Here is a 13,584-nt window from a genome sequence, read left to right as displayed (position 1 = left end):
TTCCAATGAGATAAGGTTGTCAGAACCTATTTTTCTTCAAGTACCAATTTTTCAGCTCGTCTGCCGCATCATTCTCACATGGATTAAGAGAATTCGCCCTCGAATTGTCACCGTCCGAGCTATCACCTTGATCTTCACGAATAGAGAGATTAATATTCTTCTGCTGCTTTCTCATTTGCCACTTGAATGCCTTCTTCTCTTTACAAACTCTCTCTCTTAATTCTTCGTACATAAAATTACGTACACCTATTAGCCAATAAACATTTTCATTGAATTTTTGCTTTCTTGATCGAGACACGTGCACTTCGACCAACTTTGGCAACTGAATAATCTCTGAAATTGTCACCGTAAGCATTCATGCATCTTTCTTTGCATTGAAAATTTCTTCATCTAGAATATCCTCAATCTGAGTACAATAATAAAAAAGTTTATCACCTCCAATATCATTTAATATAGATTTGTTGACAACGAACATTGGTTTTCCTTGATCATTAAATACAAATTCTGTAACTTCTTCTTGATCTTCATCTGGATATATATCGAAAACTGGATTGGTTTCATCATATGATATGTCTTCGATCCTCCAATCCAGTTCGTTCTCCTCCGCAACACGATATTGATTAGCTGTTTTTTGGGGTGGCATCGTTGATCCAAGAACGAACGCGGCTCTGATACCAACTGACGCAGTGTACACGCGAGTAACCTGTCGCAAACCCGTTGATTCTCGCACGAATACCGGAACTAAGACCTTCAATCCCTATTGATTCTTCGAATTCCTAGAAAATTGGCATCTAACTCGAACAAATATGAGAATTGGACAAAGAGCACACAAACTCCAATTTTTATTGATAATCCAAAAACAACTCTTTTAGCCCTAGGGCTTACAAAGCTTAAATAGGATTTAAAAAAACTTAAATCGCACAAAAAGAAATAAACTTTCCTAAAATTGCGAAAACACCCTAATTAACATAAAATTGCCTGTTTAAGGCTCTAAACGATGAAATTCGCCTAAAATATCGAAATTTCACAGCCATAGGTGTGAGTTTTGCTCTGGAGGCCGTTTCCAATGAGATAAGGTTATTAGAACCTATTTTTCTTCATGTACCAATTTTTCAATTCGTCTGCCGCATCAATGGTCGACTCACATAGTACAGTACACACATACGTATAAATTGTCAAATGATAATTATTAGGGGTGGCAATTCGTGCCGTGTCGTGTCTAAACGGATTCGTGTCATCAAAGTCATAACCCGTACACGACACGATTATTAAACGGGTTAGGTTTTGGAAACTCATACACGACACGTATATATCCGTGTCAACCCGTTTAGACACGTTTAAACCCGTTTATCGAAACGTGTCATAATAGGTACACGTATATACGACACGATTATATACGTTATCAGGACACGTTAACACAACTTGTTTATCCGATCAACTCAGTTACCCGGATACATTAACACGACATGTTTATCCGATTAACTCGTTGATCCGAACACGTTAACACGACATGTGTTGGATTGGATGAAAGAAAGAAAAAGAAATTAGGTTAGGGACTTAGGAAGTTAGGATTACATGAGGATATTTTGATAAATCCAAATACATAAACGAGTTAACGGGTTACATGATTATAGTAACACGATTAAACATGTTTAAATAAACAGGTTTAATCGCGTATAATCGGGTTACACAGGTTCAACCCGATAAGACACGCTTATTAATCGTGTTTAAACGGGTTGGACCCGTTTAGACCGATTATCAAAAATATCCAACCCAAACCCGTTTAACTCCGTGTCGTATCCGTGTCGTGTTATCGTGTCGTGTGAAATATTGCCAGCCCTAATAATTATTGATAAAGTCGTCAAATATGTATACATTGTCGTTAAAGTTTCGAAAAAAAAATTAAAATCAGGAATTTTCAATTTGGATTTTGGGTTTGGTTTGCAAAACCGAACCAAACTTAATCGATTAACCAAATCAAAATAATCGGTTCAAAGTGGTTCGGTCTTTGACTGTCAAATGGTTTGATATGGAAATGGTACTCAAATAACCGAAGCATCTTTGTGGTTCGCAACGGTTCGGTTCGGTTTCGAACCGAACCGTATCATGAATATCCCTGGGGATAGAAAACCTTTAGTTTGTTTACAATATGCTCAAACTTGGGGAAAGTATATGGCGATTGCTCCCTTTAAGTAATAGTATTAGATTACCAATTGATAGATTGAGAATAATACTATATGGCCTCATCGAAAAGAATGAAAAATTCCTCATCATTAGTAGAATTTCCAGTTTAAATTTTAATCTCTAATTAGCCTCTAACTAGAGATGACAGACGTGCTAAGTATGGGAAAACACATAAGAAAAGTTTAAAAAATCAAATATGTTGATCCATATATCGGTTTCGTCTACGTTCAGGCAAAATAATATATAATAGGCATTTTTGTTAATTCATATTATTTTAAAATTATAATTATAATTTAATAAAACTAATAAATTATTACTATATATGAAAACATGAAAAATTGTTATTGAACTTGGGAGATAAGCACGTCCAAAAAGAGGAGAGAGGAAGGAGGGGAGAACAAATAGATCATGGAGAGAGAAATGGATAGTTTTTGTGAGTAATTTAACTCTTTTGTCTCTAAATTGCTGGCTTTTAATAAGTAAAGAATGGTTATTATGGGTAACTTGGGAAAGAGAAAGTGAGACGAAAAAGAAATCTCTTCCATTATATAATAGTATAAATGCATAAAACATATTATAAAGGCTAGTTTGATTTCCCAATGTGATTTTAAAATTTAACTTTAACTTAATTCTATTCATAATAAAACAAAATAATTCATACAAAGTCAAATGATAGATTTTATTTATATCATTTTTTTCACAACAAAACAAAATACCTTATACAAAATCAAAAAGTGAATTTCATACATAATCATTTATATTATTGTTTTTAATTAAAATCTGATTTTAAATTCAAACGCAGACTTCTTTTATAATGAAAAAAAAAATCCTCTTCCTTCTTCTAGCCATCCGCCCAAATTGTTCGGTTCCCAGCCGCCCGGTTTAGAGGAAGTCCTTATCAACCGACGAGAAGGCAACTTCACTCTCTGCATCTCAAGCTTCGATCTTTGCCTTTCTCTTCCGACTGGAGATAGTAATCTGCCTCGAAACCCTAATCCGCCATGAATTTCTTCAAATCGGTCTTCTCCGACGAGCCCGAACCCATCAACTCGGAGTCATCCTTCCCCAAACCCGAACCACATTCAACGGACAAGCAAGATCAAGGTCGGGATCCTCCGCAACATCAGACTCCATTGAGCTCCAATCCTAACCCTAGCAGTGGTTGGGACTTCGGGGGCCTGATCAAGACCTTGACGAGCAAATCCGAATCCGTGATCGAGACCTACCGCCGGGATCTCGAGGAGTTTGGGTCCGGCCTGAAGAAGGAGATCGAGGTGGCTCACGGTTCTCTCGGGACCGTCGGACAAGCCATTGACGAGTTGGGGTCCTCCGTCCTCAAAGGGACCGCAGAGATCATCGCCCAGGGTAAGGACGTCATCCTCTCTGCTGATCGCAGGTTCGAGGACTCTCCGCGGGGGAGTGCCATGGGCCAGGATGGCGATCAGACTTACCAGAGGTACAGCAGGTTCGATGCTCAGGTGCGTGCTATCCAGGGCGATGCCGGGACGTACTGTGATGAGCCGGAGGATCTGGATGACTATAAGAAGTGGAAGCTGGGGTTTGATTTGGGGGAGAAGAGAGAAGAAATTAGAGTTCTTTCCGAGGAGAATGATGTCGTGAAGAGCCTTTACGAGAAGGTGGTTTCGGATACCGTTGATGACAATACATTCTGGTGCAGGTACTTCTATCGGATTCATAAGCTTGAGCAAGCTGAGAGCTTTAGGGCTAGTCTTGTGAGGAGAGCGATCTCGAGCGAGGAGGAGGAGCTCAGTTGGGATGTGTATGATGATGATGATGATGATGAGGGCGAAAAGGTAGAGGGAGTGAATGTGGTTAAACCGAAGAATGGGGACTCTGAGAAAATTGAGCATGAGAATTCTAACGTGAAGGAGGTGTCTAGTGAAGCTGATCGTGGAGATGATGTTTCGAAAAGAAATTTAGCTGGGAAAGAGAGGATCCATAATGAAGCCATAAAAGAGGGCACGGCCGCTGGTGAATTGCAAGAATCCCGGGGAAGCTCGGATGATGAGAAGGGAGAGGATGTGACGAAGGTGGAGACTGGTGAGAAGTCAGCAAGTGGCCGAGACACGCCTCTGGAAAGCGGGCATGTCGAAAAGGAATCTGAGACGGACAAGAGTGATTCAAAACCAGAACATAGTACTAATGTTATTTCAGATGCTAACACTAAACCAGAGAAATCTAGTAAAGATCATGAAACCGCCCAAGGAATGAGCCAACCTTCAGCTCTAGAGGAGGAAGACCTTGGTTGGGATGAGATTGAGGATCTGAGCAGCATTGATGACCAGAAAGCATCTCATGGAGGGAATCCAAGCCCGAACAGGGCTGAGCTGACAAAGCGGCTCAGTGCTGCTGAAGACGAAGAAGATTTGTCTTGGGACATTGAGGATGATGACGGGCCTGCCAAAGCTTGATTCAGCTCAGGTTGTGCTAGAGGTGGTTCTTTCAGATTTGTTCGTGGTTCTTGCGCTGCTGTTGAGGAGGACTTTCTTCTTGACATCTTAGTCGATTGGTGAAATGCATATATCTGTGATTTTAGTGTCTTATATTTCATGATTATCAACCAACATTGTTTATAACAATAAAAAGGTTTATATTATTTGGTCCAATTCCCTGTTCATACACTGAATCCTTATCGTGTTTCGTTGTCTGCTGCCGTTAATATCATTGGGAGTGTTTCAAGGCATGATCGCATAATTTGGTTACTCGGAGAGTTACTCCTCAATCGAGGCTGCAATTCATCCTGGGACGTGCAAAATGCAGGTGCATACGAATCACACAGTCCACTCTGGATGTATTTTCTGCAAATTGTAGGATATCCCGTAGGCATGAAAGTGTTTCTCTGAAACACCCATCGTCAATTTGGAGAAAAAAGACATTGCTACTTTGTATCGTCCACACTTGCAGATTTTGCCTTTTCCCTTCGTTTTTGAGTAATCACATTGCTACTGCTTTTTCTTTGTTTTGATGCATTTAAGACCTGGAAGTTTGAATTACTCATGTTTCGGTTACTGGAAAAATGCAACTGAATGAATCACTTGTAGTGTTTCTTATAATCTTACCAAGAGAGGAAAAGAGAACAAATCTTTGTGGCTAAGACAAGCCAAACCCTGAGCTAAAATTAGTTTCAGTTAATAGACTGAAAACGCTGAACCTTCGTGATCTCACTTGAAAAGGGGAATGAAGTCACCGCGCCTAGTTACACTGCCATTCCCCACTTCTGTAACTGACATTCCATTGATCCTTATCGATACATAGATCCCACACTAGCTGCAAAGTAAATCTTTTATTTGCTCTATGCTTTTCCTTCATCAGCTTTTCCGATCAAATTTCTCCTGATATATTTTTGCTGCGTCCAGTGAAGCAGAGTACATCTCAGCTATCCTATAGGTAGTGAAGATGCTAAATACATGCAGTCTGAAAACTGAGGAATGTGATTGAAAAGGAAGAAAAGAGAAAATTCGAAAACCCGAAAACCCGAAAATTTCTCAAGATACAAAAAATTCCTCGAACTAACTAATTCACAAGCACATCCTTCGAGAGAAAGACCTCATCTAGCGGCAAACCTTAACTCCACAGGGCATCATCCTTTTGTCCGGCAGCTACAACCTATGTTCTATATTCCTAGATTCTGATGGTTGAGCAAAAGGATGTAGGGGCAGATGTAAATGAAAGAAACAAGAACACGTCCAGCGGCACCTGGGCGTTTCCACTTGTACACCGAAAAGCAGCTCCTGGTGCCTTCTGAATGCAGTGTTGCACCATCATGCAGAAGCAGGCTCTGCTACATGTGTTTCCACAGCATGTGTAAGGTGAAGAACCCGGCCCTTCTGCGCTCGAGGTGGAAGATGCTTTGCAGGTTTTCTATGAGACCCGTTCCAAGGGAGGAAGACCCCAGTCCCACTGCCAGGGATCTTCTTGGGGCTTACAGCCATTTGGGGCACCGGAGCCGGGGCTAACATGACTACTGGTGCAGGGAGGAGGCCCCATTTGGGCATGACCATGTCCATTGGCTCGTAGCTGTATGGGCCTGGGGAGGTTGGGTTCCAAAGAGTCATGGGACCATGGGGTGAGTGGGCTGGGGTTGAGTCAGGCCGGACCCTGAAGAATGAAATGGCGATCCTTTCGTTCGGAGAAGGGCATGTTGCGTGCCTTGCCATGTCACAGCTGTTTCCCCTCATAACCAGAAGAGACCTGCAGGTGATTGAGATTCATTACAAAGTAAGAACATGCTCTTTCCATTCAAAATCACTTCAAGGTACCGAATATTACTGTAAATATTGTGAAGCCTGCATTGAAAATTTTAAGTTTAGTCGAGAATAAAAGAAAGTTTGTAACAGATTGGTTTAGTAATAGAATCGATGGATAGATACTTGGTGAAATGTCATTAGAGAGGGTAAAGAGCAGTATCGGCTTTTTAGCTACTTACCCCTCTTTCGGGGAAAGCGTGAATTTGCCTTTATAGTTGCCTTCGCCATCATTCACCAGAAAACGCCCAAACACCAGTGTTGACTCGGAGAGGAAGAGAGTCGAGATGGGTTGATCCAAATGAGGTGGTTTCCAGAAAGGCTGAGAATATTCACCCTGCATGTAAGGGCATGTACTGTGACTTCATACCTTACACTCGCGGAATCAAAAGAAGACCAGTCCCAATAAAGATATCCTTCAGGGCCACCGCCTATCTCCAAACGGAACCATATCATAGAAGTACATGTCGATGCAGCGAAACGAAGAGGAGTACCTCATCGAAGAAGTTAATGATGCAGCTGTTTGGCTTCTTGTAAACAGGTAGCAGCTGCCACTGAACCAGATGGTCTATGACTCCCTGGAGAAGAGGCGGAATTGGCTGAATGTTACCTACAAGTGAGAACGATAAAATTGAAGTCGAGTCGACATGTTTCTCTGTCTTTTCTTTGATTAAGGATACATGTATTTTAGATTATGGTCTAGTTCTTACTTGTCTCATTGTTACTCGTCGCATCCTCCTGTCTGTGTCCGAAAATCGGGACACCAAATTGAAGCAGCTCGCGCTTGTTTCCCTTGATCTGTTTATTGAACAAAATATAGGTCTCCCCTGCAATTTCGAGATTGACCCAGATCACAAGAGCAGATATATCTTTATGAGTGCTGAACCTTTCTAAGAAATTAACTGAAGTTCTTGAAGAAAAAGCTAACGATGCAGGAGACATAACAAGCAATTGAATGATATTCGACGACATGGCACCTCTGAGGCCATATTTCTGAATCTAGCCAGTCGAATGACAGTAATTTGCGACAATGTAAAAGAGAAGTGCAAGGGGAAAAGATTGTCTAAGGGGCCTACCGGAGAGTTCTCCATTGTGGCCAGCAGTTCGCAGATCACTCACAAAGTGAGTCAACTTGGAGAGCTCAGAATCGGTGAAAATGTTCTCGTACAACTTCATCCCTTTGACAAGATTCACCTGCCAGTCGAGGAATGCTTTTCTCAATCAGTGAGACAGTGGGACGTCTACGTACTTCTGAAACTCGAGGAGATCAATTGCTACGAAAAGAGAATGGAGGCCATTTTTTTTTTTTTCGAAAGAAAGAACTCGCCATGTGCCCTCTCACTGGCTCCTTGGCAGCAAAACCTTTTGTCAGCTTGATCTGCGACGAACGTGACTCGCACTGCTCATGGTTGGAGCACAGCTCCATCTCCTCTGGAACCGGATGCACTTCTTGGGAACCTGACAGTAAATATCGAATGTCCTGTCAGTGTAAAAGAAGACAATAATGCTAATACTTAAAACTTTCCGCTGTGCACGCACGTATAATCAATTCCATAACAAAACTTTCGCGCATTGATTCTCGTCGTGGGACTACCGGTGTCATTTTATTTATGATTTATATTTTCTTATATTAGGCTCATAGGCTTCTTTTGAAACCGAAAAATCCAAAAATCAGGTCATTATTTTTTGTAAGTAACGTCAAGAAAGCAAAGCACGTTAAACGCTTTGCTCCATACCGATCGGTTGCCCGTATAGCTTCCCCCCGCCCGCCCACCCCCCTCACTTTTAATGATGCATTACCTCAGGAAAAGGAAATGAGCTGTGAAAAGTTAGGAAAGGGTGTCTCGCAAACTATCTTCAGTGAATGATTTCTAGGAACAATCCGTGCAAAATCTTATGCCTTTGTTCCCATACACAAGACAGCCAGAACAGGACAGGCTTCACCTTCAAGGGCAATTCTGTCAATCGTAATTCATCACCATCATATCAAGGATTCAAGAGGAACCAACCATTAGCCTAAAGTCTCAATTGTGTGTAATACGGGTCTAACCATAATGCCAGGAGGAGATAATAGTAATACGATCCCTCGACTACCGAAAAACTGAATAAAATTGTGGCTTGTTTTGCAGCTACACAACACTACCATAAGAGCAACTGTGAGTCCTACTCCTACGTATGGAATGAATATAAATAGAGAAACTTCTAGGAAATTGGGGAGATTTTGTTCTTTTATTTAAATAAAATAAAGGACACGAGTAGGGCTGCCCCCTGTACCCATCCTTTGGAACGACTGTTTCAGTCTGTCCGTAAAAGGTCAAATTAGCTGACCTAAATTCAATTCAACACCGGCTTGCCCACTTTTCTTTTTCTTTTCTTTTTTTTCTTTATTAATTTGTCAATCACATTCCCCCCACGACCTCGGACTGACCACCCAACCCGGTCCACCCAAACCTTTGACGGGTTTCCCCCGGTCGAACCCCCCAACCTCCTCTCACTTTGGGATTCCCGCCCGCCCCATCCCGACAACTACCCAACAAAATGCCCAAACTCCCCAAATTAGTATTTCCATTACCACACCACAATTGTACCTAAATGTGTCACATGGAGATGACCCGACTCACTCGCAGTCGCATCTCCTGCATTTAATGTCAATGCAATTGTGTATCAAATAAAGGGACCCTCCAAATTGTTGCGATCGATCGACAAATGAACCTGTGAAACTCCAGCGATCAAATTCGTTAAATGTCTCAATTGAATCAAAATGATTCTAGAGAGTCCCATGTGATCCGCCTAGCTAGATAACCATTAAATGCTCTCCCACCTTAAAATATAAAGAGCCAGATATGTCCTAACGACCTCATACCTTTAACGAGAGATCAAAATCATCGCAACCGTCTCAATTGAAGCATGTCATGTAATAAATTATTTCCCTTCGGGAAGGATCCAAACTAACTATCAATCACGGCCCGTGACATCACGAGTCGATTGAGATTTGTGGTTGAATTCAAAATTTAATAAAGGGGTCAAAGAAAGAAAGATAACAGCCCGCCGCCCCGACAAACACCCGAACGACTTTAATTAAAAGCCCAACGCAACAAACCAGACCGCATCTCGAAGACACACACACCATGACACCAACACCAACATCAATGTTAACGTCATTGATGTCGCCGCCGCCCCACGGGACCTAACCGTAACCTCGCCTGCACCGAATCACCAACACCCCTCTCTCAGTCTCCTCGAAAAGCTCAAAGCTCTCCTCCCCTTCCGGCCCCATCTTCTCCCTTGTACCTCGGGAAAATGCCAACCACATTATATGCTCTCATCTTAATCTCATTATTTTTATTTTTTATTTTTTATTTTTATGCTGCCACTTCTTCCACGATTAATTAACTATTCTTTATTTATAAATTTATATTTCTTTTGCCAGTACGAATCCATCGTATTCAAAAGTTCAATTGAACTCCGATTAATTCAGTTGAATCTGATCACAGTACTAAAGAGTAAATCTCTCATAGCGTGAATTTTTTATATTTACAATAACCGAAACCATAGATATTTTTTAAACATAATAAATACCGAACCGTTTGAATCGATTAATATTGATAAAAATTTATTATTTAATAATTTGATAATAATTAAGAAAAATAGCAGATCTGTAAACTCTAGAGTCTTCATAGGACATGGACAGGTTTGAATTGTATTTTTCCTAATAAATCCTTCGTTGAAATTATGGTGGCTGAGGGTGTTGGGTTTTGAAAATTGGATCTGTCTGGGGACGACAGATGAGTCAAATAATAGGAAAATTCTTTGGTGAAATGAAATCATAAAAAATAATGGTATAATTTTTTTACATATTTCATTAAAAATAAAAAAAGATGCATGTATTATAATGATGGATAATAATCAAAACATTTTATATTTCCGATAGGATTATCTGTATCCCTTTATTAATTATTTAATATTTCTATTTTATAGTACAATATGGGCCATGAGCCTTGTAATCGAAAAAAATTATTAAATAGTTTAAGTAAAATTCTTTCAAAATTCATATAATTCATTCACAATAAAAAATATAAAATATAAAATAAAATAAAATAAAAAAACTCTTCGAAATTTGAGTAATCATTTATAAAATAAGTACATCTTCGACATGCCCGTCATATAACATAAGCAGGCATGTTATGCCTTCTCCCCCGTTTGGCCCCTTATAAGAATGGAAGGAAAAATAATATAATCTTCATAAATAAAAAGAATAAATATCTTTCTAATGTCAACAAGGGCATGTGCTCAATATTAAAATGAGTTACAATATTTAATAAGTAAACCAATTAAATAAATATTTCTCTTCGGCCACCAACCCAGCCCTGAGAAATTATTCTTCCCAATTTACCTCTCCAATTTCACATCATCCCAAACGGCTCCCATGCCAAAAAAAAAAAGAAAAAAAAAAAGAGCAAATTAAGAAAATGAAAATCACTGTTACATGGTCTTACGGAAACTTGAATACCGATCCAAATGCTGATTTTGTTGCATTGAGATTGACATGATACGTAGAAATTCAGTCTTGTTTAATGAAACCTGGCTTTGAATTTTCCGATATGTCGCGAAATCGAGGCTGGCTATCTGGGATCCCAATGATTAGTATAATATTAATTCGAGTTTACACATTAGACACGGGTTCTGATTAATTGGAACAGAATTTGATCCGAGGGGAGCAAAGTGTTTTGTGTCCGGTCAGAGGAAAAAGTTAAATAAACATCTCTATGATCTTAACTGGCAATGAATTTATTCCCAGCACGAAAATTGCCAGCCGAGTCGACAAATGCTGTGATGATCAATGAAACTAACTTGATCGGGGTGACGACGACGACCACCACCACCACCACCACGATATTCAAAGCAGAATGAATGAATTGGAGAAAAAGCCATACTTACCTGAATCGGTGATGTCGCTATCAGGCGAATCTTCTTCCTCATCAATCACCTCCACGTTCCCACTCTCACTGCCATTACTCTCCGGCGCTTTCTCGGCGGACTCCTTCCTCTCGTCGTCCAAACACGGCTTGATCTCTTCCTCCTCCTCCTCCTCCGCCGCCGGCTCCTCCTCCTTCACGAACTCCTCCGCGGCGGTGCTACTGTTGACATTCCCGGCCTTCTCACTGCCGGCAACCACTCCGGCGGCCTGGCTCTCCTCCCCGAGCTTCCTGGCGGCGACCCTGCTCAGCTCCAACACCACCTCGGCGACGGAGTGGAACTCCTGCATATGGAGCACCGGAATCCAGTTCATCCGGCGGCGGTGGACCGCCTGGAACACCGCCTCATAGTCCGACACCCCGCCGAGCTGGGACAGGTAGCCGCAGAGCGCGTCGATGATGGCGTTCGCGGCGGCGAACTCGCCCCGGAACCACGAGAGTATCACGTCCTTGGCGAAGGCGTCTGTCACAAGCAGCGGCGGCGGGGGCTGCACCGGCACGGCCGGGAGCACCGGCGGAGCCCTGTCTGCCGGCGACGCGGGGCCAACCACTGCCATCGGCGGCATCAAGGAAGGGGCGGATCAAAGTCCCTCTACCAACTCCTCTACTCCCCCCCTCTGTGCTCAGTCTCGAGTTCGTTCGGGTAATTTGGCCCAAAAATCTGCGGAGCTTTCCGCTTTTCTTGAGAGAGAAAGCAGCGGAACAGTAGAGGGGGAGAGAGAGAGAGAAGGTGGCTCGGAGCTCAAAGAACGGGAGGTTTTACCATGGGACTGCGGAATTTATATTCGTCAGTGCTTTTTATTTATTTTTTAATTAATTTTATATTTTCTTTTTTGTTGGTATTGGGGTGAGGTGGCATGCCGTACGAGGTGCCCCCCACAGGATGACATGGCAGAATTGGAACGGTGGTGACGTGCCGGGACGGTGTGGGTGGTTTGAGGAGGGAGGAAGGGAAGGTTTGGTTAGGTCTGTCAAAAGGAGACTAGAAAGAGAGGTAGGGATCGGATCCGATAGTTAAGGAAGGAAGGATTAGTGAGCGTGTGGTGCTTCTGCGGTCCATGTACAAAGTGGGCGTGGGTCGAAATTACCAATTCGGGCACGAGGAGAAGAACGGAAAAGATTTCGATATTGATTTACTGCATGAATCGTTCATGAGATATTGATAATCATTGAACCAATACATGTGATGAATTTTATCTTCATCCAATAGCGTACTAATAAGACTTCATAGATCGTTCATGCTATAGGAAAAAAATCAAGGTGGCACTTAGATTTCTGAGAGTATTCTTTCATTTTATGGTAAGAGTATGAAAATTTTCTTTTATTTTAAAAACTTGGAAAACGAAGGAGAAAAGTGTAATAGGTTGTATGTGTTGAAATGAACATTAAGCTTGTAACCGACAAAAAAAAAAAAAAACGTTAACGGCATGCTAGAATGGTTTGAAATCTATCCTCAAAGGAGAAGAACTTTAGGAACTTACTTTTTTGATTTGCAGTAATGATTTCAATCTTAATTTCAAAATTGGAAAATTAAATGCCATTCTTCTTTCACAATATTGAAGTTACGTTTCCAAACACTATTGAAGTTAACCTTCTACTTGGAGTTGAAATGAACCATGACTTAATTTAACGAGTTGTGGTATCATTAACTAACATATGATACTCATTATGTATAAGACTTTCTTGTTATAAGAAATATGATCGATTAATTATTCTTTTCCTTATATAACATAATCAAGTTTGCTAGAGGAACAACCATGTCAAATGTTAAGTGCCTGCCCGGGGCTTTATTAACAGAAGAAAAAAAAATCTCAACACAACAACAATGATATTTAAGTTTAACTTTTATCGAGTGTACGAGGATTATGGAAAATTACTATATAAATTTCAATTTGAAGGAGGAAAAAGGGCCAAAAAAAAGGCCAACGTGGCACGTGCATGGCTCGTGGGGGTTGAAGGGTCTGGTGGAGCAGTAAACAAGGCCCCACACAATAGAGCAGAACACAAAAGCGCCTTTTCAACGTGGTTAAAAATAGCTTCGGAGCAATTATTGATGATGTTCCTCTTCTTCCTCAAAAAGGGCAAAAAATGATTGTTTTGGGAGTGAAATAATGTGCTTAATTGGCCTAGGAAATCATGATTATTATGGACAGTAAAAC

The 13,584-nt window shown here is 41.1% G+C and overlaps 2 protein-coding genes across 2 annotated transcripts; one reads left to right on the top strand and one right to left on the bottom strand.

The window, feature by feature from the left end:
• Nucleotides 1–3,032: 3,032 nt before the first annotated feature.
• Nucleotides 3,033–4,820, top strand: LOC116210107 (BSD domain-containing protein 1). Its single transcript, XM_031543916.1, has one exon. The coding sequence runs from the start codon at nucleotides 3,186–3,188 to the stop codon at nucleotides 4,614–4,616; it is 1,431 nt and encodes a 476-aa protein (XP_031399776.1). The 5' UTR covers nucleotides 3,033–3,185; the 3' UTR covers nucleotides 4,617–4,820.
• A 649-nt stretch (nucleotides 4,821–5,469) lies between these two features.
• On the bottom strand, nucleotides 5,470–12,186 carry LOC116210106 (RNA demethylase ALKBH10B-like). Its single transcript, XM_031543915.1, has 7 exons — nucleotides 11,388–12,186; nucleotides 7,777–7,907; nucleotides 7,526–7,643; nucleotides 7,160–7,276; nucleotides 6,944–7,059; nucleotides 6,632–6,786; nucleotides 5,470–6,396 (listed from the first exon to the last, which is right to left on the bottom strand). Exons 1-7 carry the CDS (start codon nucleotides 11,989–11,991, stop codon nucleotides 5,967–5,969), a joined length of 1,671 nt encoding a protein of 556 aa, XP_031399775.1. The 5' UTR covers nucleotides 11,992–12,186; the 3' UTR covers nucleotides 5,470–5,966.
• Between the last annotated feature and the right edge of the window lie 1,398 nt (nucleotides 12,187–13,584).

Source organism: Punica granatum, chromosome 6 (assembly GCF_007655135.1).
Source record: "Punica granatum isolate Tunisia-2019 chromosome 6, ASM765513v2, whole genome shotgun sequence".
Classification (NCBI taxonomy): domain Eukaryota; kingdom Viridiplantae; phylum Streptophyta; class Magnoliopsida; order Myrtales; family Lythraceae; genus Punica; species Punica granatum.
This window is presented reverse-complemented; position numbering and strand designations above follow the sequence as displayed.